We start from the raw sequence: 26,346 nt of genomic DNA on the forward strand, positions 1-26,346 counted from the left end.
GTAGAGGAGCACCGGTCTTATTAACGTCTTGTTCATGGTACATTTGGTGCGGGGGTGAATCTTTTTTGACCGCAGTTTCTTCTGGAGCCCATAGTAGGCACGACTTCCACTGATGATACGCCTTCGTATTTCACGGCTCACGTTATTGTCAGCCGTTAGCAAGGAGCCGAGATAGACAAATTCTTCAACCACCTCGAAAGTATCCCCGTCTATCGTGACATTGCTGCCAAGGCTTGTCCTGTCTCGCTCAGTCCCACCTACCAGCATGTACTTTGTCTTAGCCGCATTCACCACCAGTCCGACCTTTGCTGCTTCGCGTTTCAGGCGGGTGTACAGTTCTGCCACCGTTCCAAATGTTCTAGCAATAATATCCATGTCATCCGCAAAACAGACAAATTGGCCGGATTTCGTGAAGATCGTACCCCGGCTGTTGAGCCCGGCTCGTCGCATAACACTTTCCAGGGCGATGTTGTATATTAGCAGGAAAGTCCATCACCTTGTCGTAGTCCACGTCGAGATTCGAATGAACTGGATAGTTCACCCGAAATCCTTACGCTATTCTGCAGACCGTCCATCGTTGCTCTTATCAGTCTGATAAGCTTCCCGGGAAAGCTGTTCTCGTCCATGATTTTCCATAGCTCTGTTTTTTTTTCCTTCTAAACCATAGGGGGATAAATCTGCTCATCAGACACCCTAACAGGAAGGTTAGGGTAGTGTGGGGTTAAGGCCGTCTTCTACAACGCCAGTAGAAGCCAGGACTACTCTCTCCTCGACCCACTAAAACACATTCCTATGGTCGCCAAACCCTACGTCTCTCCGGAACCACCAAGAAGGTATTGCTTCAGAGAGGGGCTAGTGCATATCGCACCCTCAAGGTTAGCTGCCGTAGCCTAGCAGCAACGAACATCGATGACTCGCTCTGGAGAGTCCATCACGATAGCATGCTGGTGCTTAGCCAGTTTCCCGAGTGGCCCTCGCCACTCCCTTTGTCCTCGGAAGGCGGGCAGGGTCAACCCCGCCCGCGCCCTACTGCTGAGCGGACATCAAGAACTGATGCCCACGTGCAACCCGATCTGACCTGCCCGTAAGGAAGGGTATCACTACCCTTCAGGCCCTATCAGATGCACCCGTAGGTTGCAGACAGCAGGGTCTCACCTACCCCGACCCTTGCCGGGGACCCCTTTCCAACCGCGGGCTCGGATCCAACCCAGTAGACCGACGCCACGACAGCACCGCTACCGGGACTTCCTCTCCGCGGCCACTTAATCGCTGTAAGGGTCGATCTCGACCGCAGGGCACCGGTATGACCTACGAAGCCGACTTCGAACCCCTGGACCACCTCTTGTACTGCATCTGGACTAGCCATTCTCCGAGTCCACGCGCCACCTCCTCTGTAGCTCCCAGACGATATGGGTGATAGCCGTTGAAACGGCATTCCAGCTAATCTCATCCCTACACATTCTCTGGACCAAGTTGTCCGGAGTTGTGTCCTCCCCGCATGTGGCAAGCATGCGGTCACGCATTGTGCGAAAACGCGGGCACACGAACAAAACGTGTTCCGCCGTTTCCTCTAAACCATTGCACACTGGGCATTCGGGAGAATCCGCATGCCCGAAACGGTGTAGATACTTCGGAAGCAACCATGACCTGTAAGGACCTGTGTCAGATGGAATGTAACTTCCCCATGGCGCCTATTAATCCAACTATCTACCCTCGGTATCAACCTATGGGTCCACCTTCCTTTGGTGGAACTGTCCCACGCGCGCTGCCATTTGACCATAGAGGCTATCCTGACAGTCTTGCGTATGCCTCTTGTGCCGCGCATTTCGAAGCACTCCATGTCCTCACTGATAAGAATGCTGATAGGCACCATACCAGTAATGACGCAGAGAGCGTCGTGTGACACGGTACGGTACGCGCTTGCAACCCTCAGACACATAAGCCTGTAAGTACTTTCCAGCTTCCGTCGGTAGCATTCAGTACTTAGCGCGGTACCCCACGCCGGGCCGCCATACCTAAGTATGGACGTAACAACACTAGCCAGAAGCTTGCGCTTACTGGCGTACACCGCTGAGCTATTGAACATCATCGGGGACAGTGCCGCAATAGCTGTGGAGCGCTTCGACAGGATAGTGCACTCTCCTACACTTATCTCCGTCTGCTGCGCCGACTGCATGTTGTTAACAACCGTCACCTCTGTCTTATGGTGAGCCAGCTCCAGTTTCCTGGACCGCATCCACGCCTCCACAACCTTGATCGAGTGGTCGGTAGTCAACTTCACCTCCTCGATCGTTTCACCGTAGACTTCGAGCGTAATATCGTCGGCAAATCCGACAATCACCACTCCCACTGGGTACTCTAACCTCAACACCTCGTCGTACATGACATTCCATAACACCGGACCCAGGATGGAACCTTGCGGGGCTCCTGAGGTTATGTGAAAGCACTTCCGACCTACCTCCGTGTCGTAAACTAGTACGCGATTCTGAAAATAGCTTCCGAGAATCTTGTACAAGTACTCCGGTATCCCCAGACGCAGGAGCGCATCGGCAATAGCAGCCCAACTGGCGCTATTAAATGCATTCCTTACATCCAGAGTCACTACCCCGCAGAAGCGAATTCCCCTCCTCTTAGGCTCGAGTGCTTTCTCGGCGATTTTTGTAACCGACAAGATAGCGTCTACGGTGGACCTCCCCTTCCGGAAGCCATACTGGTTGCTCGAGAGACCATTTACGCCCTCAGTGAACCTCAACATTCTATTGAGGATGATCTTTTCGAGCACCTTCCCCGCCGTGTCAATCAAGCATATTGGTCTATATGCCGACGGGTCTCCGGGTGGTTTCCCCGCCTTTGGCAATAGTACCAGGCTCTGCCTCTTCCAAGCTTCTGGGAAAACTCCCTCGTCCAGGCATTTCTGCATAGCAGACCTGAACATCTGGGGAGCTTCTGCAATAGCTACTTTTAAGGCCAGGTTCGGAACTCCGTCCGGACCGGGGGCCTTACCTACGCTAAGGGACTTAGCTATCCCCGCAAGTTCCACATCGGTGACCCTTTCCTCATCGCCAGCCCCAGTGCCCGGCTGTCCTACGAAAGGAGGCCAAGGACTAGGATCATGACGCGGAAAAAGTCCTCCAATGATCCCCTCCAACATCTCTGGAGATTGCTCTGTAGGAGCCATCACACCTCTCGTCTTGGCCATAACGATCCTGTAGGCATCACCCCACGGGTTCGTATTGGCACTCTGACAGAGACCCTCAAAGCAGGCCTTTTTGCTTGCTCTTATCTCGGTCTTGAGCGCGGCTTTTGCAGCGGCGAACACCACTCGCCGTTCGTTTCGCTCTTCCTCTGATCGTGCTCGCTGCATCCGCCGCCTAGCCCGTAGGCAGGCGCGGCGCAGGTCCGCAATCGCGTCGGTCCACCAGTAAGCCGGTGGCCTCCCATTTCTAGGGTGGACTCGCCTAGGCATGGTCGCATCACACGCACGTGAGAGCACCGCTACCAGCTCGTCGCCGTCTAAACCGATTAAGTTTCGCTCACGGCGGAGCGCCTCCCTAAATACCCCTTCGTCGAAGTATGATGTAATGTCTGTGTGTGTGTGTATGTGTGTGTGTGTGTGTGTGTGTGTGTGTATGTGTGTGTATGTGTGTGTATGTGTGTATGTGTACAAAAGAACTCACATCACTTTTTGGCAGTAAACCTCAACCGATTTTGATGACCGATGGTTCATTCGACGCGGAATCTGGTCCCATTGTTTCCTATTGAAAATGGTTCGGATCGGTCCAGCCGTACCGGAGTTATGGTCATTTAGGTGTTCCGGACCGGTACTCCAGGAAGGGGCCAGATATGAAAACGCTACAAACCCATGCATGCGATACATCAAACTACGGCATTTTCGATAACTTGATGAATGGTAAGCAGGACAATGGTCTCAGACCATATCTGAACCGGTAGTGTCCCGGAACCGGTTCCGGGTGTCCCGCTGGAAGTGGCCAAACATAAAAGCGAACTAAACGCTTGCATGCGACATATCGAACCGCGGCTTTTTTGAAAACCAGATGAACGGTAAGCAAGACAATAGTCTCAGACTATATCTGAACCGGTTGTGTTTCGGAACCGGTTCCAGTGTCCCATCGGATGTGGCCAAGTATAAAAGTTAACCAAAGCTATGCATGCGACATATCAAATAGTGGCTTTTTCGATATCCTGATAAACAGTAAGCAGGAAAATATTCTCAAAATAAATATCGGAACCAGTAGTGATCCGGAACCGGTTCCAGGTGTTCCGCCGGAAGTGGCCAAATATAAAAATGAACTAAATTCAAGCATGCGACATACCAAACCGCGTCTTTTTCGATATCCTTGTGAACAGTAAGCAGGAAAATATTCTCAGAACATATCTGAACCAGTAGTAATCCAGAACCAGTCCCGGGTGTCCCACCGGAAATGGCCAAATACGAAACTGATCCAAACCCGTGCATGCAACACATCAAATCGCGGCTTTTTGGATAACCTGATGAACGGTTAGCAAAAAAATTGGCCCAGGCAACATCAGAAACTACTGGTACTGTTCCGGAATCGATTCCGGGTGCCCCGCCGAAAGTAACCAAATATGAAAGTGAACCAAACCCGTGCATGCGACACATCAAATCCTGGTGTTTTAGGTGTCTTGATTTAGCAAAAAAAAATCCGACAATCCGATTACAGGTGTTCCGCCGGAAGTGGTCAAATGTAAAGGAGAACCAAACCCATAAATGCGACACATAAAATTACTTTTAATACTATTAGTGTGCCGAAATCGGTTTCAGGTGGCCCGCCGAAAGTGGTCAAATGTAGAACGAAACCAAACGCATGCACGTATCACATTAAATAACGGCTTCTTCGATAACGCGAAGAACGGTCAGCAAAAAATAGGTCACATTTAAGACTACCAATAGTGTTCCGGAATGTGTTTTGATTGTCTCGCCGGAACTGACGAAATGCAAAAATGAATCACACTCATGCATACGGTACAACAATTCGCGACTTTTTAGGAAAACTGATTCATAATTGGGGTCTCCGGTTAGCCTAGTGGTTAAGGTTATGGATTGCTAATCCGGAGACGGCGGGTTCGATTCCTGTTCCGGTCAGGAAAACTGTCTCGACTCCCTGGGCATAGTGTGTCATTGTACTTGCCTCACAATATACAAATTCATGCAATGGTAGGCAAATAAATCCCTTAATTAATAACTAAAGAGGCAGGCCAAGTCCCAGTGGGGTCGTCGAGCCATAAAGAAGAAGAAGATTCACAATTGGTATGGAAGTAGTCTGAGACCACATTAGGGACAATCGGTACAATCCCGGAACTGGTTCAGATAACCCTGCAAGAATGAACACATTCACCCCCAAAGGATTCCTGCACAAATTCCCTCAGGGGGTCTTTAAGAGATTCCACCAAGGCTTCCGTCAAAAATTTCTCCACGGAAATCTATAGGAATTGTTTCGCAAATCAACATCAACGAATTTGAGAGGAATAATCTAGGCATTCTTTCAAACATTCCTTTGCTTTCAAAATTTCTTCAGGAATCCTTTACGTGATTCCTCATAGTACTTTTAGTAAGTTCTACTACTACTTCACAATACTGTAGTAATCCGTCAAGAATGTCATCAAAGATATCTCCAAAATCAACCCAATGATTCTTCCCGAATACATCTTAGAATTCATTTAGAAGATTCTTCGAGGATTCCTTTAAAAATTCTTCCAAAACTTCCTGCAAGCATTTCTACAAGGATTCTTTCGGGAATTGTTCCGAAATTCCTTCAAAAAATCTCACAAGAATCATTCAAGAGCCATACCTGATCAAGCATGATCTCAGAAATTCATAAAGATTGTCTTGTCAAGTCAATCTTGTCAGTCACTGTAGATGAGAAGCAGGCTTCGTCCTAGTTGGGATGCCTGAAAGAAGGTTATTCGACGATTTACTCGAAAACCTTCCTAGAAATATCGATTATTAGATCAGGTGGTCATCCTCGAAGTTGCCCAAGCAAAATTATTTGTTTGACCATGTTTCCAGAATACTATTTCCTACATAATCAAATAACATTGTCTATTCACAAGTTACCCATTTTTGGAAGTAAGATTTACCTTCATATTGATATTGCAGGAGATCCATTAGCAAATGAATGCTGAAACCGATTCGGAACAACACTGTTGCTAACCTCATTTGTATCTTCTGATAACTCTCTCTTTACATAACTGGAAAATGGAAATGAATCGGACGTTGGTCCTGACCTTGTGCCGCCCTATCCTGTGCGTTCGTCTGGTGACCGGTCCCGGTTTTGACTTTGGATTCAAAACGCTCAACTTGCCGAACCTAAATGAAAACAAACTACTGCCCATTCCGACGAATCTCCCTCACGATGATGATGCTGATGATGATGATGCTGGCGACAAAACCCAACGACTATGGCTCCATCTATTATTGTTGTTGGACTACGCCCCGGATGGAACACTCTCCAGAGGAGGAACACGCAGTATAAATATTGGTCAGTATCTGGCGAGCCACTGGTGATGTGGTTGTCGGGACTCCACATACCGGAAAGTTATTTAACCGCATTAGTTCAGGTAAATTAAACAAACAGCATATAAATTATATACAGTACCTTCAGAATGGCAAATTGAGTGTCTGTGTGTATGTTTGTGCTGGTGGGTGTGTATGCAGGACCGTCCCTTGTCGGGTGTCTCTTCATCCAAGAGTCATGATGCCGGTCCTGGCGCGGCCTATATTGTGTGACCCTTCGACGGCCAGCGACGCGAGAAACGGCCAACGGAACTTGGGATATACGTGTTTACCACTTTGTTTGTGCTCTTTATCCACCAGGTGTGTAAGTATGTGTGTGCGCCCGTCCATGCTCTAGCTTACCCTGTGGCTTGGCAAATTTACCTTAGCTCTGCAACACATGCCAATGACCATCCACCGGCGGTGACCGCCCACATGGTTCTTGGCCGTTGTCGCCGCGATGGATAATTGTTTACACAGTGTCCGCCTGTGTTTACCGGTGTAGCACAGGTATACGGGATGGTAGAACAGAGAAACAAAGTCTCCCGGGGCGAACGGTGGACAGCGAAACATGGTGCGCGAGAACCATCACATTGTCCAGCCAGCGCCGTCGTTGTCGTCGTCGTCCGATCCGGGAGGCACGGCGCGAAGGACAAACAACTGTCGTCCGTCCAGTCCTGTCCACTGTCCTGCCCACCAGGCCAGGGTAAGTGTGGGTCTTATGTTCACCAGGTTGGGCGCTATAGCTATCACTGTTGATTTTTGTATCGACTAATGGGTGCAAATTGCTGACTATTCTTCTTCATTTGCGATGTAATGGAGACACGGGTAAATTGAATCATTGCGCTGATTGGGAGACGTGGCCGGGCAATTGCGGGAATTGTTTGTGCTGTTTTGATTTGCTCGGACTGCTGGAAAATGGCATTGTTCCAGAAGTGCTTGGCAATTATTTCCGTGCCTTGATAATGCTGGAGGACATGCCACGTTTATAAATGCAGATTCATCAAAGCAGAGAACTAACTGAGTACGGATAAATACGGCGATGACGCTAATTAGGCTTGTTTGTCACCAATATAGTTTGAATTCATTAGTTTGATCAGACCCCCGGCTATTCAATCGTTTTATATCAGGATGGAGAATCAACCAGGATGGATTATGAGGAAAAATCCCAAATAATATTTTCTTTAGTCAAAGAAACGAGAAGAGGTTAAAGGTTTCATTACGGTTCTCAAAAATTGCTTTGCTCTGCTTCTTCAATCTTCTGCTCTGCTTCTGTTCTACTTCTGCTTCTGCTCTGCTTCTGCAGAAGCAGGCTCTGCTCTGCTGCTCTCTACTTCTGCCCTGCTTCTGCTCTGCTCTGCTTCTGCTCTGCTTCTGCTCTGCTTCTGCTCTGCTTCTGCCCTGCTTCTGCTCTGCTTCTACTCTGCTTCTGCTCTGCTTCTGCTCTGCTTCTGCTTCTGCTCTGCTTCTGCTCTGCTTCTGCTCTGCTTCTGCTCTGCTTCTGCTCTGCTTCTGCTCTGCTTCTGCTCTGCTTCTGCTCTGCTTCTGTTCTGCTTCTGCTCTGCTTCTGCTCTGCTTCTGCTCTGCTTCTGCTCTGCTTCTGCTCTGCTTCTGCTCTGCTTCTGCTCTGCTTCTGCTCTGCTTCTGCTCTGCTTCTGCTCTGCTTCTGCTCTGCTTCTGCTCTGCTTCTGCTCTGCTTCTGCTCTGCTTCTGCTCTGCTTCTGCTCTGCTTCTGCTCTGCTTCTGCTCTGCTTCTGCTCTGCTTCTGCTCTGCTTCTGCTCTGCTTCTGCTCTGCTTCTGCTCTGCTTCTGCTCTGCTTCTGCTCTGCTTCTGCTCTGCTTCTGCTCTGCTTCTGCTCTGCTTCTGCTCTGCTTCTGCTCTGCTTCTGCTCTGCTTCTGCTCTGCTTCTGCTCTGCTTCTGCTCTGCTTCTGCTCTGCTTCTGCTCTGCTTCTGCTCTGCTTCTGCTCTGCTTCTGCTCTGCTTCTGCTCTGCTTCTGCTCTGCTTCTGCTCTGCTTCTGCTCTGCTTCTGCTCTGCTTCTGCTCTGCTTCTGCTCTGCTTCTGCTCTGCTTCTGCTCTGCTTCTGCTCTGCTTCTGCTCTGCTTCTGCTCTGCTTCTGCTCTGCTTCTGCTCTGCTTCTGCTCTGCTTCTGCTCTGCTTCTGCTCTGCTTCTGCTCTGCTTCTGCTCTGCTTCTGCTCTGCTTCTGCTCTGCTTCTGCTCTGCTTCTGCTCTGCTTCTGCTCTGCTTCAGCTCTGCTTCTGCTCTGCTTCTGCTCTGCTGCTGCTCTGCTTCTGCTCTGCTTCTGCTCTGCTTCTGCTCTGCTTCTGCTCTGCTTCTGCTCTGCTTCTGCTCTGCTTCTGATCTGCTTTCGCTCTGCCCTGCTTCTGCTCTGATTCCTTCTCTCTGCGTCTAATAATGCAGCGTTACCAAGTCGAACTCACGGTCCTTCAGTAGATCGGCGAGTATGCGGGTGCTCCCGATGAACTTGAAAGATCGACAGTTCCACGTATACTAAACTTCCAATCGAATGACAATATCAAAAGGTGACAGCAATACTTTGATAAACAACTAACAGAGCACGGAAAAATATCAAATCTCTCGCCATTTCTCTCGAAACAGCAGACAATTTCTTACTTTAAAATGTGTATGAGTGTGTTATAGGGCCCATATAGCCGAGACGGTAAACGCACGGGTATTCAGCATGACCATGCTGAGGGTGACGGGTTCGATTCCCGGTCGGTCCAGGATCTTTTCGTTAAGGAAATTTCCTTGACTTCCTTAGGCATAGAGTATCTTCGTGCCTGCCACACGATATACGCATGCAAAAATGGTCATTTGGCAGAGGAAGCTCTCAGTTAATAACTGTGGAAGTGCTCATAGAACACTAAGCTGAGAAGCAGGCTTTGTCCTAGTGAGGACGTTACGCCAAGTAGAGGAGGATGAGTGTGTGCGTAAAAGTAATTATAAATGCTCGCCATTCTGAAACTGTTCTACTCTCATAATCATCTTTTCCCATTTCCCAAACCGCAATCAATTCTAATTATCTCCCAATTCCCAGGTCGCCTGCCGCAAGAACAACTGGCCCTTGGACCGTTCCACCCTGTACACCGCGGTGACCCAGTACCTTAGACAGGACGAGATCGAAGAACGGCCCGAAGCGGTAAATCAATTTGGATTAATTTCTTCGCTCCCGCGCGCATTCGAACGTTTTATTACATTCACTCGAACAACCTGCACCTGCAGCAGCAGCAGCTGCAGAAGTGTGTCCGGACGGATGGATGGCAAACCACCGCCCCTACCGTAGCAGATAGAAGTGCTCACATTTTTCTCAATTTCTCACCCACCCTGGGTGTGCAAATACTTACTTACTTACGGGGAAGCTGCGCTCATCAGCAGACTGCTTCCGACTGTCTCCAATTCCGTTGGTGGCACCCGGTGGCCATTCCGGGTTCTTCTTCTTCTTATTGGGAAGAAAACTCCCCCGCACAAGAAGCGGGATCGCAATTTGATTAGTGTGACAACTTATCGCCTTTTTTTCCAATTCGGTCGGGTCCGGGAAGTGGGTCTTCGTGAGCTACCATGGCATACTGAAGACCGTCATCATTACTTCTCATCGATCGCCCAAAGGGGTAACATCGTCTTCTTCGTTAGAGGTGCACGCGCTCTGTAGGTACCAGCCCGCGATGAGGATGGTTGCAAAAAAAAATCGAAAGAACTCAATCGTCGCCATGCACTTCTTTACTGGTACCACCGATACAAACGTCTTTTTTCGCCTGGTGGTTGAGTGTTTCAGAAAATTGTGCGTACAGGTGATTTTTGATTGGGTTTTGAGCAGGATTCCAAATAAATCTAGCTCGATTCCGAGTGAGTCCTGATCAGGATTCCGAGTGAACCCTGCTCAAGATTCTGAGTGAATCCTGCTCAAGATTCTGAGTGAATCCTGCTCAGGATTCCGAGTGAATCCTGCTCAGGATTCCGAGTGAATCCTGCTCAGGATTTCGAGTGAATCCTGCTCAGGATTCCGAGTGAATCCTGCTCAGGATTCCGAGTGAATCCTGCTCAGGATTCCGAGTGAATCCTGCTCAGGATTCCGAGTGAATCCTGCTCAGGATTCCGAGTGAATCCTGCTCAGGATTCCGAGTGAATCCTGCTCAGGATTCCGAGTGAATCCTGCTCAGGATTCCGAGTGAATCCTGCTCAGGATTCCGAGTGAATCCTGCTCAGGATTCCGAGTGAATCCTGCTCAGGATTCCGAGTGAATCCTGCTCAGGATTCCGAGTGAATCCTGCTCAGGATTCCGAGTGAATCCTGCTCAGGATTCCGAGTGAATCCTGCTCAGGATTCCGAGTGAATCCTGCTCAGGATTCCGAGTGAATCCTGCTCAGGATTCCGAGTGAATCCTGCTCAGGATTCCGAGTGAATCCTGCTCAGGATTCCGAGTGAATCCTGCTCAGGATTCCGAGTGAATCCTGCTCAGGATTCCGAGTGAATCCTGCTCAGGATTCCGAGTGAATCCTGCTCAGGATTCCGAGTGAATCCTGCTCAGGATTCCGAGTGAATCCTGCTCAGGATTCCGAGTGAATCCTGCTCAGGATTCCGAGTGAATCCTGCTCAGGATTCCGAGTGAATCCTGCTCAGGATTCCGAAAGAATCCTGCTCAGGATTCCGAAAGAATCCTGCTCAGGATTCCGAAAGAATCCTGCTCAGGATTTCGAAAGAATCCTGCTCAGGATTCCAAAAGAATCCTGCTCAGGATTCCGAAAGAATCCTGCTCAGGATTCCGAGTGAATCCTGCTCAGGATTCCGAGTGAATCCTGCTCAGGATTCCGAGTGAATCCTGCTCAGGATTCCGAGTGAATCCTGCTCAGGATTCCGAGTGAATCCTGTTCAGGATTCCGAGTGAATCCTGCTCAGGATACCGAGTGAATCCTTATCAGGATTCTGAGCGAATCCTGCTCAGGATTCTGAGCGAATCCTTCTCAGGATTCTGAGCGAATCCTGCTCAGGATTCTGAGCGAATCCTACTCAGAATTCTGAGTGAATCCTGCACAGGATTCTGAGCGAATCCTGCTCAGGATTCTGAGCGAATCCTGCTCAGGATTCTGAGCGAATCCTGCTCAGAATTCTGAGTGAATCCTGCTCAGAATTCTGAGCGAATCCTGCTCAGGATTCTGAGCGAATCCTGCACAGGATTCTGAGCGAATCCTGCTCAGGATTCTGAGCGAATCCTGCTCAGAATTCTGAGCGAATCCTGCTCAACATTCTGAGCGAATCCTGCTCAACATTCTGAGAAAACCCTGCTCAGGATTCCGAAAGAATTCTGCTCAGGATTCCGAAATAATCCAGCTCAGGATTTCAAAAGAATCCTGCTCAGGATTCCGAAAGAATCCTGCTCAGGATTCCGAAAGAATCCTGCTCAGGATTCCGAAAAAAACCTGCTCAGGATTCCGAAAGAATCCTGCTCAGGATTCCGAGAGGATCCTGCTCAGGATTCCGAAAGAATCCTGCTCAAGATTCCGAAAGAATCCTGCTCAAGATTCCGAAAGAATCCTGCTCAGGATTCCGAGTGAATCCTGCTCAGGATTCCGAAAGAATCCTGCTCAGGATTCCGAAAGAATCCTGCTCAGGATTCCGAAAGAATCCTGCTCAGGATTCCGAAAGAATCCTGCTCAGGATTCCGAAAGAATCCTGCTCAGGATTCCGAAAGAATCCTGCTCAGGATTCCGAAAGAATCCTGCTCAGGATTCCGAAAGAATCCTGCTCAGGATTCCGAAAGAATCCTGCTCAGGATTCCGAAAGAATCCTGCTCAGGATTCCGAAAGAATCCTGCTCAAGATTCCGAAAGAATCCTGCTCAGGATTCCGAAAGAATCCTGCTCAGGATTCCGAAAGAATCCTGCTCAGGATTCCGAAAGAATCCTGCTCAGGATTCCGAAAGAATCCTGCTCAGGATTCCGAAAGAATCCTGCTCAGGATTCCGAAAGAATCCTGCTCAGGATTCCGAAAGAATCCTGCTCAGGATTCCGAAAGAATCCTGCTCAGGATTCCGAAAGAATCCTGCTCAGGATTCCGAAAGAATCCTGCTCAGGATTCCGAAAGAATCCTGCTCAGGATTCCGAAAGAATCCTGCTCAGGATTCCGAAAGAATCCTGCTCAGGATTCCGAAAGAATCCTGCTCAGGATTCCGAAAGAATCCTGCTCAGGATTCCGAAAGAATCCTGCTCAGGATTCCGAAAGAATCCTGCTCAGGATTCCGAAAGAATCCTGCTCAGGATTCCGCAAGAATCCTGCTCAGGATTCCGAAAGAATCCTGCTCAGGATTCCAAAAGAATCCTGCTCAGGATTCCGAAGAATCCTGCTCAGGATTCCGAAGAATCCTGCTCAGGATTCCGAAAGAATCCTGCTCAGGATTCCGAACGAATCCTGCTCAGGATTCCGAAAGAATCCTGCTCAGGATTCCGAAAGAATCCTGCTCAGGATTCCGAAAGAATCCTGCTCAGGATTCCGAGTGAATCCTGCTCAGGATTCCGAAAGAATCCTGCTCAAAAAAATCCTGCTCAGGATTCTGAGTAAATCCTGCTCAGGATTCCGAAAAAATCCTGCTCAGGATTCTGAGTGAATCCTGCTCAGGATTAATTCCGTATGAATTCTGCTCATGATTCTGAGTGAATCCTGCTCAGTAAAAGAAACATCGAATAAATCGCCGTACATACAACTTTTAGACGCACTCTTCAACCTCCCGAACCCACACCTCCTAGCAAACAAATTGGATTAAATCTCTTGGGATATTGTGCACGCGGGCGCAAGTCTAGGAACTGCGTAGCCTGCGGTGGAGAAGACATTTTTCTCACTATCAGTCTCTATCATTGAGTCAATCAAGGAAGATGGGAACGCTTGCATGACGGCGGTGGTGTGAGGCTAGAAGGTATAGCACTTGGTGTTGATCAGTTGCAAGATTGCACGGAGGAGGAAGGCAATAAATACCAAGATGTGCTCTGATAGCTGCCAGCAGCGGTATTTGAAGGCTGCAGCTATGCAGCATACGTATCAATTGCGAGGACTTGTGAAATGAAAACCTTTTTTTCGCCCACCCATCAACCAATCGTCATGTTCAATTTGTTTCCATTTGCACGCTGCAATTGCACTTTGCCGTCAGCGACGGACGACAAAGGCTAGGTGGTATCGATCTAGGTATTGATTGGTGCGATATGCGATATGTGATATGCGTCTTTATCTGCTATGTTTGAAGATAAACGAGTTTTTTTTTTTAATCCTACAAGAAATTTGTGGGTTCTGTATTAGTTTCTCATAACAATCGAACTCCGTTTTGCCACCAATTTCGCAATATGCGATTTAAAATTTCAGTTTCTGAACGCATATTTTCAGGTGAGGTCAGAGACGTGTTACAATCTGTCTGAACTATAGCTTTATTTTGTTACATAGTAGGTACGTACACTGAGGCAAAAATACTTAGGAAGAACATTAGAACCCCTTATGATTTGGCGACACTACGATTATTGTTGAAAGACATACATTTCGCTTATGATTTAGAAGGGGAAGATCAATATCAAGCCGCTTAACGATATCTTAAGTTTCTCTTATGAATATCGTTGGATCATTATAAATATTGTACGTTTGCTCTTATTGGATTCAACTTCGAAAACTTATGGGAATCAATATTAACAATTATGAATATCATGCCGAAAGTGGAATAATATTCGTATTTCTATTTTATGGATTTTTGGAGAATTAATTTTGTTCAATCATGCCATGTCATGTTTCTTGAATTACCGTGTAAGTAAAACGATCGATTTCTCCTCATGGATCACTTGAAATAAAAATACAAGAAGCGAATGCACATTCATTCATGGCTGCAAGTTTGCATTGCCAGTTTGCATGCAATTTGTGGAGAAAAAAAAATGCACTTCCTTCTTTTCACTTTAAACTCAACAAATAAACTTGCTTCTTTTCACTTTTATTAAAACGTGGAAATCGATTAAGAGGCTGATCGTGTTACTTACGTATTTCAAGATTTGTCGTTGATTTTCGAAGAGAGTTTATCGACACTTGGGAAATTCAAATAATTTGATTTCATGTCCGATAATTCCGAAAACAGCTCTGTGAGTAATGGTTGTTCGTCTAAAACGCAGCTTATTGGAAATCATACAATCACTGTTACAATTTTCATAGATTTTAATTATGATTTTTTCACAACCATGCCACTTATATCAATCATAAGTTGTAGCTATGGAACGCGTGTTTAACAACTATAAAGTCAATAAGCGAGTGTTGAAATAGAAAAATCGCCCGTTCATAAGTTTCGAGTTATGAAATTCCTAAGTATTTTTGCCTCAGTGTAAATAAGGAACTGGCATTCACACGCTAAAACTGCTCAGCACTAAAATGTGTAAGACCCACTCATAAGTGCATAATTTCCAGACCACACAAAAATGTGTGACAGTTACACATTCTCAAAAAACAGCTCGTACACTCGTCTAGATGCGAAATGTTGATTTTTTTTGTTTTCCATGGTCACTAGTAAACCTAGCTAGATTGGCGTACACAAATTTTTGTGAATTTAACGATTTTGCGAACACTGGAGCTGATTTTGTAAATGTGCAAGGGTTACACATTTTTGGTGTAGTCTGGAAATTATGCACTTTAGTGCTGAGCGGCGTTAGCGTGCATCCCGCTGCTTCCCCCTCATCAGTCCACACACAGTTAACAAACATTCTCCGTTCGCTGGAAATGCATACGGGAGCGACAAGTTTCATTTCTTTTACTTGCACCGTACATACAATTTGTCTTATATTTGTCTTCCCGTTTCCTCTTCTCGACCCCCTAACCTCACCCAAATCGACGCAATTCGTATCCTGCCGCGTCCCCCCGGACACCAAACATACACAATCCGACCCGGCCGCTCCCGCACTGGCTGACTGGATGACGGCTCTCTGCCCGGGATGATCCGGAAATGCTGATAAATGCAGGGCTGCTACGTGACCGGTCTCTATCTGGAGGGCGCCCGCTGGGATCCGGCCAATCGTTGTCTGGCACGTTCGACTCCGAAGGTGCTGGTGGAACCGTTGCCGGTGTTGTCCGTCGTGCCGATCGAGGTGCACCGTCTCAAGCTGCAAGTAAGTTCTATTCTTTCTTTTTTTCCCCCTCTCCAGTCCGTGTTTGTATAGGTTGTTTTAGTATAGTTGCTCCCATGTTGGTAAACACGTGTACCTTCATAAAAGCTTCTCGGATGCCAATCGAGGCGCGTACGTGTCCCCGAGACCATGCTCGATTATTTGATTACGATCTAGGTAGTTTGTGTTTTATTGTGCATTTGTTTCCTGTGATACCCCGCAGGCCTGGTTGGGTGGGGTGACACTTCATTCTATGCAAGAGTCAGGTTCCTTAGAATTCAAATACTAACCACGTGGTGTAACGTGAAGGACTATCAAAATAATAAATAATAATTGTTATCAACGGAGGCACAACAGATAGCGTTTAAATTTTGCACAGTTTTGGAGTAAAAAAGTCTTGGTCACAATGACCCACCCTATTGTTCATGCATTCGACTAGAGAAGTTAGGTGGTCCTAACCAACATAAAAAAAATCTTTGAATTTACCAACAACAAGAACAGGTCTTACTAATAATTTCTCCTCTCGGTTCCTTAATTTTCAGAATACGTTCCGGACACCGGTCTACACCACTTCGGAAAGACGAAATGCGATGGGCGTTGGACTCGTTTTCGAAGCAGATCTTTACACCGAGGAGCACTCGAGTCATTGGGTGCTGCAGGGTGTTTGTCTTATCATGAATACTGACTGAGCTCGATTGAACAGTTCGATAATGATGCTTGTTATTTATCTGTTGAAAACACGTTTGTTTTATAGAGTTGAATAAATTTATCAAAATTATATTGACGTACATTGATCTCATTGTCTTAGATTAGAAAGCTTATTACACTCTTGAAACGAATCGACAACTTATCAGTGCCGAACCGACTCAGGACACAAGAGACTCTCCGGCAATCCCAGGGTCGGCTAGCTACTGGGTAATCAAGGGCACATTTCGCGATACAAAAACTCTAAACACAGATCCTTCACTTGTATAATTTATTAAAAACCTAATATGTGGCGTGTGCGGAACCAGAAACTGTCAAAATGCGTCATGATTGAGCGATACATGTGTGTTTTTATGTTATAAATATACTGCCGTGAATCGCAAGTCAGTCCCATATGTAAAAAGTAGGCATTGAGAAAATGTCCTCTGAAGTTTTCAAATTCGATTTCTATGCGAAACTCTAAAAAATCGCCATAAATTGAAAACTTCTGCGATCATCATGAAACTTTCACATATTGTTTCAAACGTGGAAACGTAACAGCGAAAAATATAAAACTGGCTAAAATAGTGTTAAGTTTTGTACTGGAGGGTGCACAAGTTCGTAATGGGACTGACTTGCGATTACATTTCATTATGGGACAATCTGACTTGATGTTGTTTTTCAATTTTACTGAACAAACTATATATTTTTTTTTCACGCAGCTGAAAGATCATCCGAAGAAAGCTCGGAAACGGCCATTAACTCATTTTTGCCCAAAATGCATATGGGACTGACTTGCGATTCACGGCAGTATACACCATAAAAAATCGACATGATATCATGACGAGTTTTGCTGTGACGCTACATTTCTAATGTTTAGTATAAATAATTATAAATTTGCGGCATGAAATCATGCCGCATGTACACTGCATCATGACGAATATTTATGAAATCATAAGCCTTATTCATGGAACTCATACATATCGTTTATGGTTTTGGTTCCATCGGTAAAAATTGACAATATTTATAAGTTTGCGGCATGAAGTTATACCGCATGTACTCTAGGAAGATGACGATATTTTATGAAATCATAAGCCTCATTTATGGTATTTGTACCTACTTATCATTTATGGTTTCGGTTCCATCAGCAAAAATATGGAAAACGCTTTCAATCAAATGAAAATTAGCAACAAATGTTAAACTAAATTAACTTTCAACCGCTTCTAGTTGTAATTACTTTTTGGAAGTTCTTAACTCCGGTAGCATAACTTATGTAGCATGATGCGAAAGGAATTTTGATCCTCAAATCAGTGATTTGAATAAGGCGCCGTCATAGGTAATGAAGAAAAATATCTTTTCTAGGAGGTTTTTACATGCAAACCAAAGGCCCTTCCTTTTTTGCTGCAGAAGATCCTCAACGGGGTGCTCACTCCGCAGTACTGTTCTGAAAAATTAATAAGGATAGAGTTATACACTTTTTGTTTATTGGAAGAATACTTTATCTCACCATGAAACACATCTTTGCGGCCGAGGTAATACTTTATCACCGACCGACGGACTTGGTATGAATGCATCGACAATGTGCGTGGACCGTGTGGTGACGACGTTGACATTTAGTACAATGCTCGCACCCGTATGTTTTGTTGCATTGCTTCATGCCGCTGTTTTATGGTTTTATGAATCAGCGGCATATTTCTATGACTCATCGGCATGGTTCTATGACTTGTAATCATGTTATCACAGGCGTCTTCCCTCTTAGGCGCAATCGACCGACCGTGGCATGGCCACCTTAGCAAGTCGAGAGGGGAAAGCTCCTTGGTAATTACCCAGTAAACCACATATCGTAGTAGGATGTCTACGCAACATCGCATTTGATTCCATCAAATATCAGAATCGTTAAAAAAGATGAAACTTGTAACATAAATTTCAAAAATAATTGCATATAAATCATCATTGCGATTTGATATCGATTAACTGTAAATAAGCCGTAAAAATGAAAACCGAAATCGTCACAAGTTGTAGGAGCTGACAGGTTATACAGAGTTAAAAGAGTTTTTAATTCAATCGCAATGACTTGATAAAAATAGTGTCCCAGGCAAACTCCGACGACGCAGGCAGATGTAACTCACCAATAAGATTGGTTTGATGTTTTATTTTCACATTTGATTTTCCCCAATCTCCATCATAGCATACCGTCTCAGTAAAAGTTTGTCACTCAGGTACCGCAATAACAGCTCTCTTCACTAAAAATTGAGCATAAATTTGTTGCACGGAGAATGGTACCGCACATAGCTGATTGGGGTGATTATGGCACATCATACACTGCAACCGATAGCTTGAAGAACTGAACTTGGCTGTGATTTATTCAGTGCTGCAAAATTTCATTTTGTCATATCTGGATTCAACCACCTACAGCTCATTTTAGAAGCTGAACCTGAGAATATGGTATATGAAAATCTTGTGGGGCTAGACCAGTTCTGCAAGAAAGTCACGGAAAAACCGCTATTTTTCGAATATTTAAGGTAAATGTCTACCTTTCAAAAATGCCAAATGATATTCACCGTGAATATCATTGGCATTTTTCGAAGGTAGTCCGTGACATTTACTTTAAGTTTTCGAAAAATAACGGTTTTTCCGTGACTTTCTTTCAGAACTGGTCTAACCGCACAAGTTTTTCATATACCATATTCTCAGATTCAGCTTCTAAAATGAGCTGTAGGTGATTGAATTCAGATACGACGAAATGAATTTATCAGCACTGGATTTATTCACTTACCTTGCTCATCCCCTAGCTCGCCGTATCAATCATTTAGCACAAATTATTCCTGCAACTGAGCCGGCGATGTATTCCGATGCTCAAGATGAGTCGAGCGAGTCGAGTCCAGAGATCCTCCCCGGGAAAACGTTCCTCTCGTTCGTCCTGCGTTCGGGTCAACTTTGGTTGGTTTAATGCTTCCAATGCACTGCACACACCGCACAACCACAAACTAAGCTACCATTAAAGGATTGGGGCACTGGATAATAAAAATCAAAATTTGCGGGACATTTTTTTCGGCGACGACGACGACGCGCACGGATGCGAATGTAAACAAGACTAATTGTAATTATCGCAAATCAAACTCGCAACAAGTTGTGTAAGCTGACAGATCATAATGTGATACATCGTTGTCAGCACAGCAATGAACGCAATCGCATTGTCTTAGGGAAAATTGCTACTCTGTATAAACAGTCTGCAAAAAGGATAAGATAAATGTGACGGCCAAAGAACCTTTAGCACAGACAAACAGACATATTACTTAGAAGAAAATTGCTTCAAAAACATCGTTTTGCGTCTCACTAGCACCCTCTATAATGCTCAGTCCGAAGCAATCATTTGCAGGTGTTGTTTCCCTCGGCTCGATGTAACAACTTTGCAGGTGACGACTCCCCCGTGCTGTCATCCATTCAAAAAACATGAATGAAGGTTCATGACTGAGTCATTTTATGTAAACATTGATCGGCGTCGCGTTCATTTCTCTTCAAAATTGAGAGATGATGTAGGCACAGCAGCGCCACCATGACACATGCGAGCACAGCCCGAACCACACTTTATTTTCAAAATGACCGTTAAATCGTGCGAAGAATTCGATTTGAGTAGTATGTCTGTTTGTCTGTGCCTTTAGTTTATATTATCCAAAATTCTTATCATTCTCAAGATAACTCCGTTGGTGTACTGGTATGGTATTGCATCAGTGATCTGGAGGTGCTGTGTTCGATGCTGGATGTCGATTTTTATTTTCTTTATTTGCAATTTGAGGCATTGTATTATGAACCGTAACAAGTCGCATTTTTGTTCTTTTCATCGACGATTTGGGACATCATAATACTTGTTGTCCGGAATCGAGAAAAGTCATCACGAGTACGTATATGGCCTCCACTTTGGTACGCATATAGCAGTGTCGTGCACTTTATGCTAGTGAATTGGATCTTATATGATGGTGTATAACACAAATTATATAGACCAAAATGTTTACTGGGTAGGGCCTTCTGTGGTATTTCCTACTGTTTTTACACAAGAAACGTGGAGGGACCGGCACACAACATAAAAATCAAATCAAAAACCAACAATTTGTAACCAAACGGTTACACTCTTGTTATACTCTGAACTAGAGTGCATAAATTAACAATTGAGGGGATTAGAAGCAAAGGGGTGTAAGTGACTAAAACTCACTTTGGAGTAAATGAGGTTTAAAGTTGTTCACCAATTCTTCATCCCATGTATGGAGTTTTAAAATCGACTAAATTTTCCCTGATTTATTGTAGTTTTTCTAAGAATTGTAAAAATAATCTTAAAAAAGTTTCTGAAAGCTTGGATTTTGGAGAATTTTTTGATATGCCCATCTCAAAATCGATGAAGTAGTCACTTACATCCATTTGCATCTGGGCCCTTCAATTACAAACTCCACTAAAATCTTCTGAAACACCCTGAAATGCCATAAAACGTCTCTGATAACTCTAAACCCGTCGGGGCCCGTGGCGCAGTGGTCCACACGTTCGCTTCATAAGCGGATGGTCATGGGTTCGAACCCAGCCCCGGCACTTGCAATTTTTCGTCAGTTGCTCTTCCCCCCGAGAGCAGCTGGCACCTGACCCTCTTCGGAGCATATAGCTCTAACGGACCCGGAATTTTTGGATATCGACGAACCGCAACTCATAATGGACCCCCAATCGGACTGCACGGTAAAAAATCTGCACTGTGATATAAACTGATTGGCACTTGAATTCGCACTACTGTTTAATCAGTTTGTTATCAATTACATATCATTTGACAAAGAACATCCAATGTCTCTTCAATTTTAATGTAACTTCGATACCAGGACCTTTAGAGTCACGATCAACTATTTTACCACTACACTGCTTCACGTCTGTTAGAGAGGTGCGAATCGAAGCGAAGCACTTTCTACTGCCTGTCCTCTATATTTACTTTCATGCCCAAACAGTCATTACCAAATCAACAACTTTTCACTTTGGATCGTATTGCTTTTTACAGTAGTGCAAATCGAAGGGGTTTTCTGTTGAATTTTCCGGTGGGTTTGTTATGGTCCTCAAATCAACACTGACAGCATTGCGATCTCAAAGGAAAAGCATTTCTAATCATGTTGATTAAGACATTGAATAGTTAAGGGATTTTTCCCTTACATCTAGTGTGCAGAATTTTTACCGTGCAGTCTGCATCATTTTAAGATTTTTTTGTTATTTTCATAAGTCTATCTTATGAAATTTGACATAGCAAGTACGATCAATTTTCATAAGGTATTCTTATGCCATCCATAAGAATAAGTTATAGCAAATTTTCATAAGGTATTTCGATGAATTTCGCTAGTTTTTTTCGCTGAGTGTATGCCAAGGGCTGAAAGTCTCTATAATAAATCGGTTCTGTAACACTAGCCCGAATGACACTAGCCCGAATGCCACAAGCCCGAATGTAACACTAGCCCGAATGGTAGCATAAGGTATTTTGGGGAAAACTGATTAACAATTTCACCAGAGATTTTTCCTTCTTTAAGTTATCGGCTATTCTTTCAAGATTTATTGACGCAAATCGTATTAGCACCATCATTGACGCCATAATCAATTTACAAATCCGGCAGAGGTTTCTCCTTCTTTGGAACATACGCTGTTCTTCCGTATTCCATTATTACCAAGATACTGATAGATGAATTTCGATTCGGGCTTGTGGTATGCGTGCTAGTCACATTCGGGCTAACGGTGCATTCGGGCTAGTGACATTCGGGCTAGTGTTATAGAATCAAATAAATCATTCAATGAAAACTCTATGAACACTTTAAAAATCACCTACACTACTACAAAACTTGCCGAAAATCCCATAAAACCCCACGAATCTCTAAATCAACCCTGAAACTCCCTGAAAACTTCTGAAATCACTCTGAACCCATGCGGCCTCCTTTAAACCTCTTGGTACTCATCTGTGAAGGATTTGCAGATGCCTATGCACACTGATGTTCATAGTCAATGCTTAGGAACATCTGATCATAATAGGTAAAACTGTGCAGTTGTCACAATTTCTCAAAACTGCGTCCAAAAAGCATTAAAAAGTCGACCAAAACTGGAAATAGTGCTGTAATGGTTCATTACGCAACGCAAATCAGTGCTGTAATGAACCATTACAGCACTGTTAATTTGGTGTGAGAAAGTAGGCTTTTTCCTGTCAGATTTGCGTGAGGTAAAACAGCCTATTACGATGAGAAATTGCAAAAAAGCTATTAAAAAACCAAATAGGTTGCTCCCTGCTTCAATCTATACAGCGAATCGCTAGAGTAATTTTTATGTTACGGGGATTATTTGCATTTGTCATTTGCACTCAAACATTATGAATGCGATCGTTGCGCCATCTCTAAATGGTTGCAAGTTACGTTTCCTTGTTGAAACAACGGTTGAAAGTGCTAGTAACCGTTGTTACAAGATTCTAATCGTTTTACATATGCGCCATGTTAGTCGAGGATTCAGATATGTTACCAAACTTCAGCGATTAGAAAACCACTGGGTTGCAACCAAAATCTACAGCTAAACATGGCGTGAATCAAGTCACAGATGATGAAGTCACGGAACGTAGCCGATGGCTGAAGGATTCAAAGGACTTTCGGTGGGCGGCCATCGTCGGCTTTGAAACAGGCGAGCGTGTAGATCAGATGTGCTAGAGTTATTGTGGGGTGTTCGAAATAATTGATTGTGCCAGAAGTGAGGTGTGCCTGAGTTAACCAGCATTCAGGATCTTTTTTCGGTTTTTTTTAAACGACCCTTCCGATTGGTGTATCCGAGTACCGCCAGTGCACGCAACGATTTGGGTTTCCACAAGGTTTCCATAAGGTGCCCAAACCTAAAAGTAAATGATCACCATTGTTCCTCTGGCTTCGGGCCATAACCACCAAGGAGGGCAGAACAAAGATTCCCTTCTCGGTCTGACAGAGGGCGGTCTTGCTGTCGTCGACCAACTAAGCTTGAAGGAAACGCCTGTTTTCCGGAACCATCTCCACACACCGCCATTTCAGTCATTCGCCAAGCGCCATTGTACGTTCCAGACGTCGGAGGTCAACGGTAGCTGTTTCACCATCTTGCCACAGGACGACGTCGAGTCCGGCCTGGCATCGCTGGAGCAGAGGACCCGTCGCGAACGCTCGCAGGTTTGCAGTTAACCTGGTACGTGTCGTGAACCAGTGACAGACTGAATACACCGTAGATTTCTAACCGCTTTAGTGTAGTTTTACAGACAAACAGACGTAACACTCTGATATTTTGCATCGTACACCGATTGAACGGCAGGGGGTGCGACACTGTAATCTTTCTCGAATCATTTCAAAAGATCCGAAAAGATTCGAAAAGATTCAAGGTGATTCGGCGGGATTAAAAAAAAAACGGGCACCCGTCAGTTAAATTGAAATAACTGAACCATTTCGTTCAGTGTTTGTTTTGGTTTGGAAGAGCGCTGGTCGTGGGATCTGAAAATGATAAAATTGTAGGTATTTTATTTAACTTACTAAATAACATTTTTAAACTAAATATATTTCTATTTTAGTTTCTAAACAGTGGAATCAGAATACCCATACGGGATTGTCGACACCTTCCACGGTCCATAGTACGAATAATCGACGCGATGGTCGCGCAATGCGTCCGATTAGTTTGCCGCCGATGGATCCGCGCCGTAGGAACAAATGCAAGAAACATCGCGTCGCAAGGATTCGCATGATTGTCCGTCGCGATCAATTCCTTTGCCAGAACCAGCCGAGCAGATCCAACATCCGTGACCTACCTACCTAAACGGAGAAAGCTCCGTCGCCAAACTCACAAGTGGAGAAATACAAAAGCATTACGGAATATCGTTGTCTTTTCATCATGCACCAAATAGAACCTACTAGAGGAATGCCAAAAAGGTGCAGCTTCACTCGCACGGAGAGCAGAAAGTGACCTAATTGAGGAAGACATGGAAGCCCCTCCACTGGAATGATGCATATACCATTGCGGTGGCTGGTCACTTCCCCCAAAAGTTTGACGACTAATCCCTGTGCGTCGTGTTCGTGGGATGATGTACGAGTATCACTAGGTCAGGCACAAAGTGTACCATATACGTATATGCGGCTATCTGAGGGATCACTGGACTGCAAGTGAAAGCCTTCCCCCAGTCATCAAGGAAAATCTGGATCTCCGAGGCAGAGAATTTCTATATTTTGAAAGCGAAATAAACAAAATGTGAATGTTATATACTACGTGCATTATGAAAAATGTCATAGAGCGCTTTCATAAATCTGAACTGAAGCAGCTGGGAGGTTTCCCTTCCGTGATAGCGCAAAAAAGGAAAGCCTTATGTAACATTACGAAGATAAGAGTTTTATTAGATATCTTAGCATCAAAACAGCATGAATAAAACAAACGAGAATAAAATTAGAAAAAAATACTAAAGTAAAATTAGTTACTGGGAGGGTGAACAAAAAAAGAATAACATACCGTTTACTATCTTTCACGTCGTACATGTATGATGAATCTCTTAATTATTAAGTTTGGTAACAAAATAGAAGTACATGACCATTGGTAAGAATGAATGAAATGTTATTTTTGCTGGACTAGGTTCTGGGTTAATTGCGTCTGGTCTCCAAGGACGAAGTGTTCTGAAGAACAAGCAAGTGTCTTCGTAACCCCTCATGGAATAATGTCGTCTTCCGATGTATAAACTGACAAGGTGGAATGGTCCTATTTTCTGAGTAGATGTATTGAGCGTAACCAAACAGCTTCAGAGGACGGTGAACTTTCTCGACAGCAAAACCTGATCATTAGGAGGAATGGTGCGCGCCACCAAGCAGCTTCAGGGGATTTGGTGAACCCTCTTAACAACAAGATCTGATAATTAAAGGGAATGGCCTTATGTAAAAAAAAGATTTATTGTGCGTCACCAAACAGCTTCTGAGGACTTGGTGAACCATCTCTACAGCAAGATCTGATCATTAGGAGGAATGGCCTTATTTCAGAAGCAGAATTATTGCGCGTCACCAAACAGCTTCAGAGGACTTGGTGAACCTTCCTAACAACAATTTCTGATGATTGAGAGCAACGATATTATTTTCAAAGATGTGTGCGTCACCAAGCATTTTCAGAGGACTTGATGAACCTTCTCGACAGCAAAAAACTGATCATTAGGAGGAATGGCCTTATTTCAAAAGTAGATTTATTGCGCGTCACCAAACAGCTTCAGAGGACTTGGTGAACCTACTTAACAAGTGCTGATGATTGAGGTATTGTGCGTATTGAGGTGTATTGTGCGTCACCAAACAGCTTCAGAGGACTTGGTGAACCATCTCTACAGCAAGATCTGATCTTTAGGAGGAATGACCTTATTTCAAAAGAAGAGTTATCGCGCGTCACCAAGCAGCTTCGGAGGGCTTGGTGAACCTTCTTAACAACATGTTCTGATCATTGAGAGGAACGATCCTATTTTCAAAAATGTGTGCGTCGCCAAGCATTTTTAGAGGACTTGATGAACCTTCTCCACAGCAAAAACTGATGATTAGGAGGGATGGCCTTATTTCAAAAGAAGAGTTATTGCGCGTCACCAAGCAACTTCAGAGGACTTGATGAACCTTCTCGACAGTAAAAACTGATGATTAGGAGGAATGGCCTTATTTCAAAAGTAGATTTATTGTGCGTCACCAAGCAACTTCGGAGGACTTGGTGAACCTTCTTGACAGCAAAAACTGATCATCAGGAGGAATGGCCTTTTTTCAAAAGAAGATTTATTGCGCGTCACCAACCAGCTTCAGAGTACTTGGTGAACCTTCTTTACAACAAGTTCTGATGATTGAGAGCAACGATCCTATTTTCAAAAATGTGTGCGTCGCCAAGCATTTTCAGAGGACTTGATGAACTTTCTCGACAGCAAAAACTGATCATTAGGAGGAATGGCCATATTTCAAAAGTAGATTTATTGCGCGTCACCAAGCAACTTCAGA

General features: G+C 44.8%; 1 protein-coding gene and 1 long non-coding RNA gene across 2 annotated transcripts in view; both read left to right on the forward strand.

Annotated features, from left to right (window-relative positions):
- Nucleotides 1–16,439, forward strand: part of LOC109398557 (dynein axonemal heavy chain 10) — a 341,003-nt gene extending 324,564 nt beyond the window's left edge. The window contains 4 exon segments of the mRNA XM_062847206.1: nucleotides 6,496–6,600; nucleotides 9,596–9,697; nucleotides 15,524–15,670; nucleotides 16,210–16,439. Of these exon segments, the coding sequence (XP_062703190.1) occupies nucleotides 6,496–6,600; nucleotides 9,596–9,697; nucleotides 15,524–15,670; nucleotides 16,210–16,356 (501 nt within the window). The 3' untranslated portion in view covers nucleotides 16,357–16,439.
- A 7,235-nt stretch (nucleotides 16,440–23,674) lies between these two features.
- Nucleotides 23,675–24,225, forward strand: LOC109422803 (uncharacterized). The gene is made up of 2 exons (XR_002133093.3): nucleotides 23,675–23,864; nucleotides 23,925–24,225. It is a non-coding gene; the product is annotated as an uncharacterized LOC109422803 (long non-coding RNA).
- Nucleotides 24,226–26,346: the final 2,121 nt, after the last annotated feature.

This window comes from Aedes albopictus, chromosome 1 (assembly GCF_035046485.1).
Source record: "Aedes albopictus strain Foshan chromosome 1, AalbF5, whole genome shotgun sequence".
In the NCBI taxonomy this organism is placed as follows: Eukaryota; Metazoa; Arthropoda; class Insecta; order Diptera; family Culicidae; genus Aedes; species Aedes albopictus.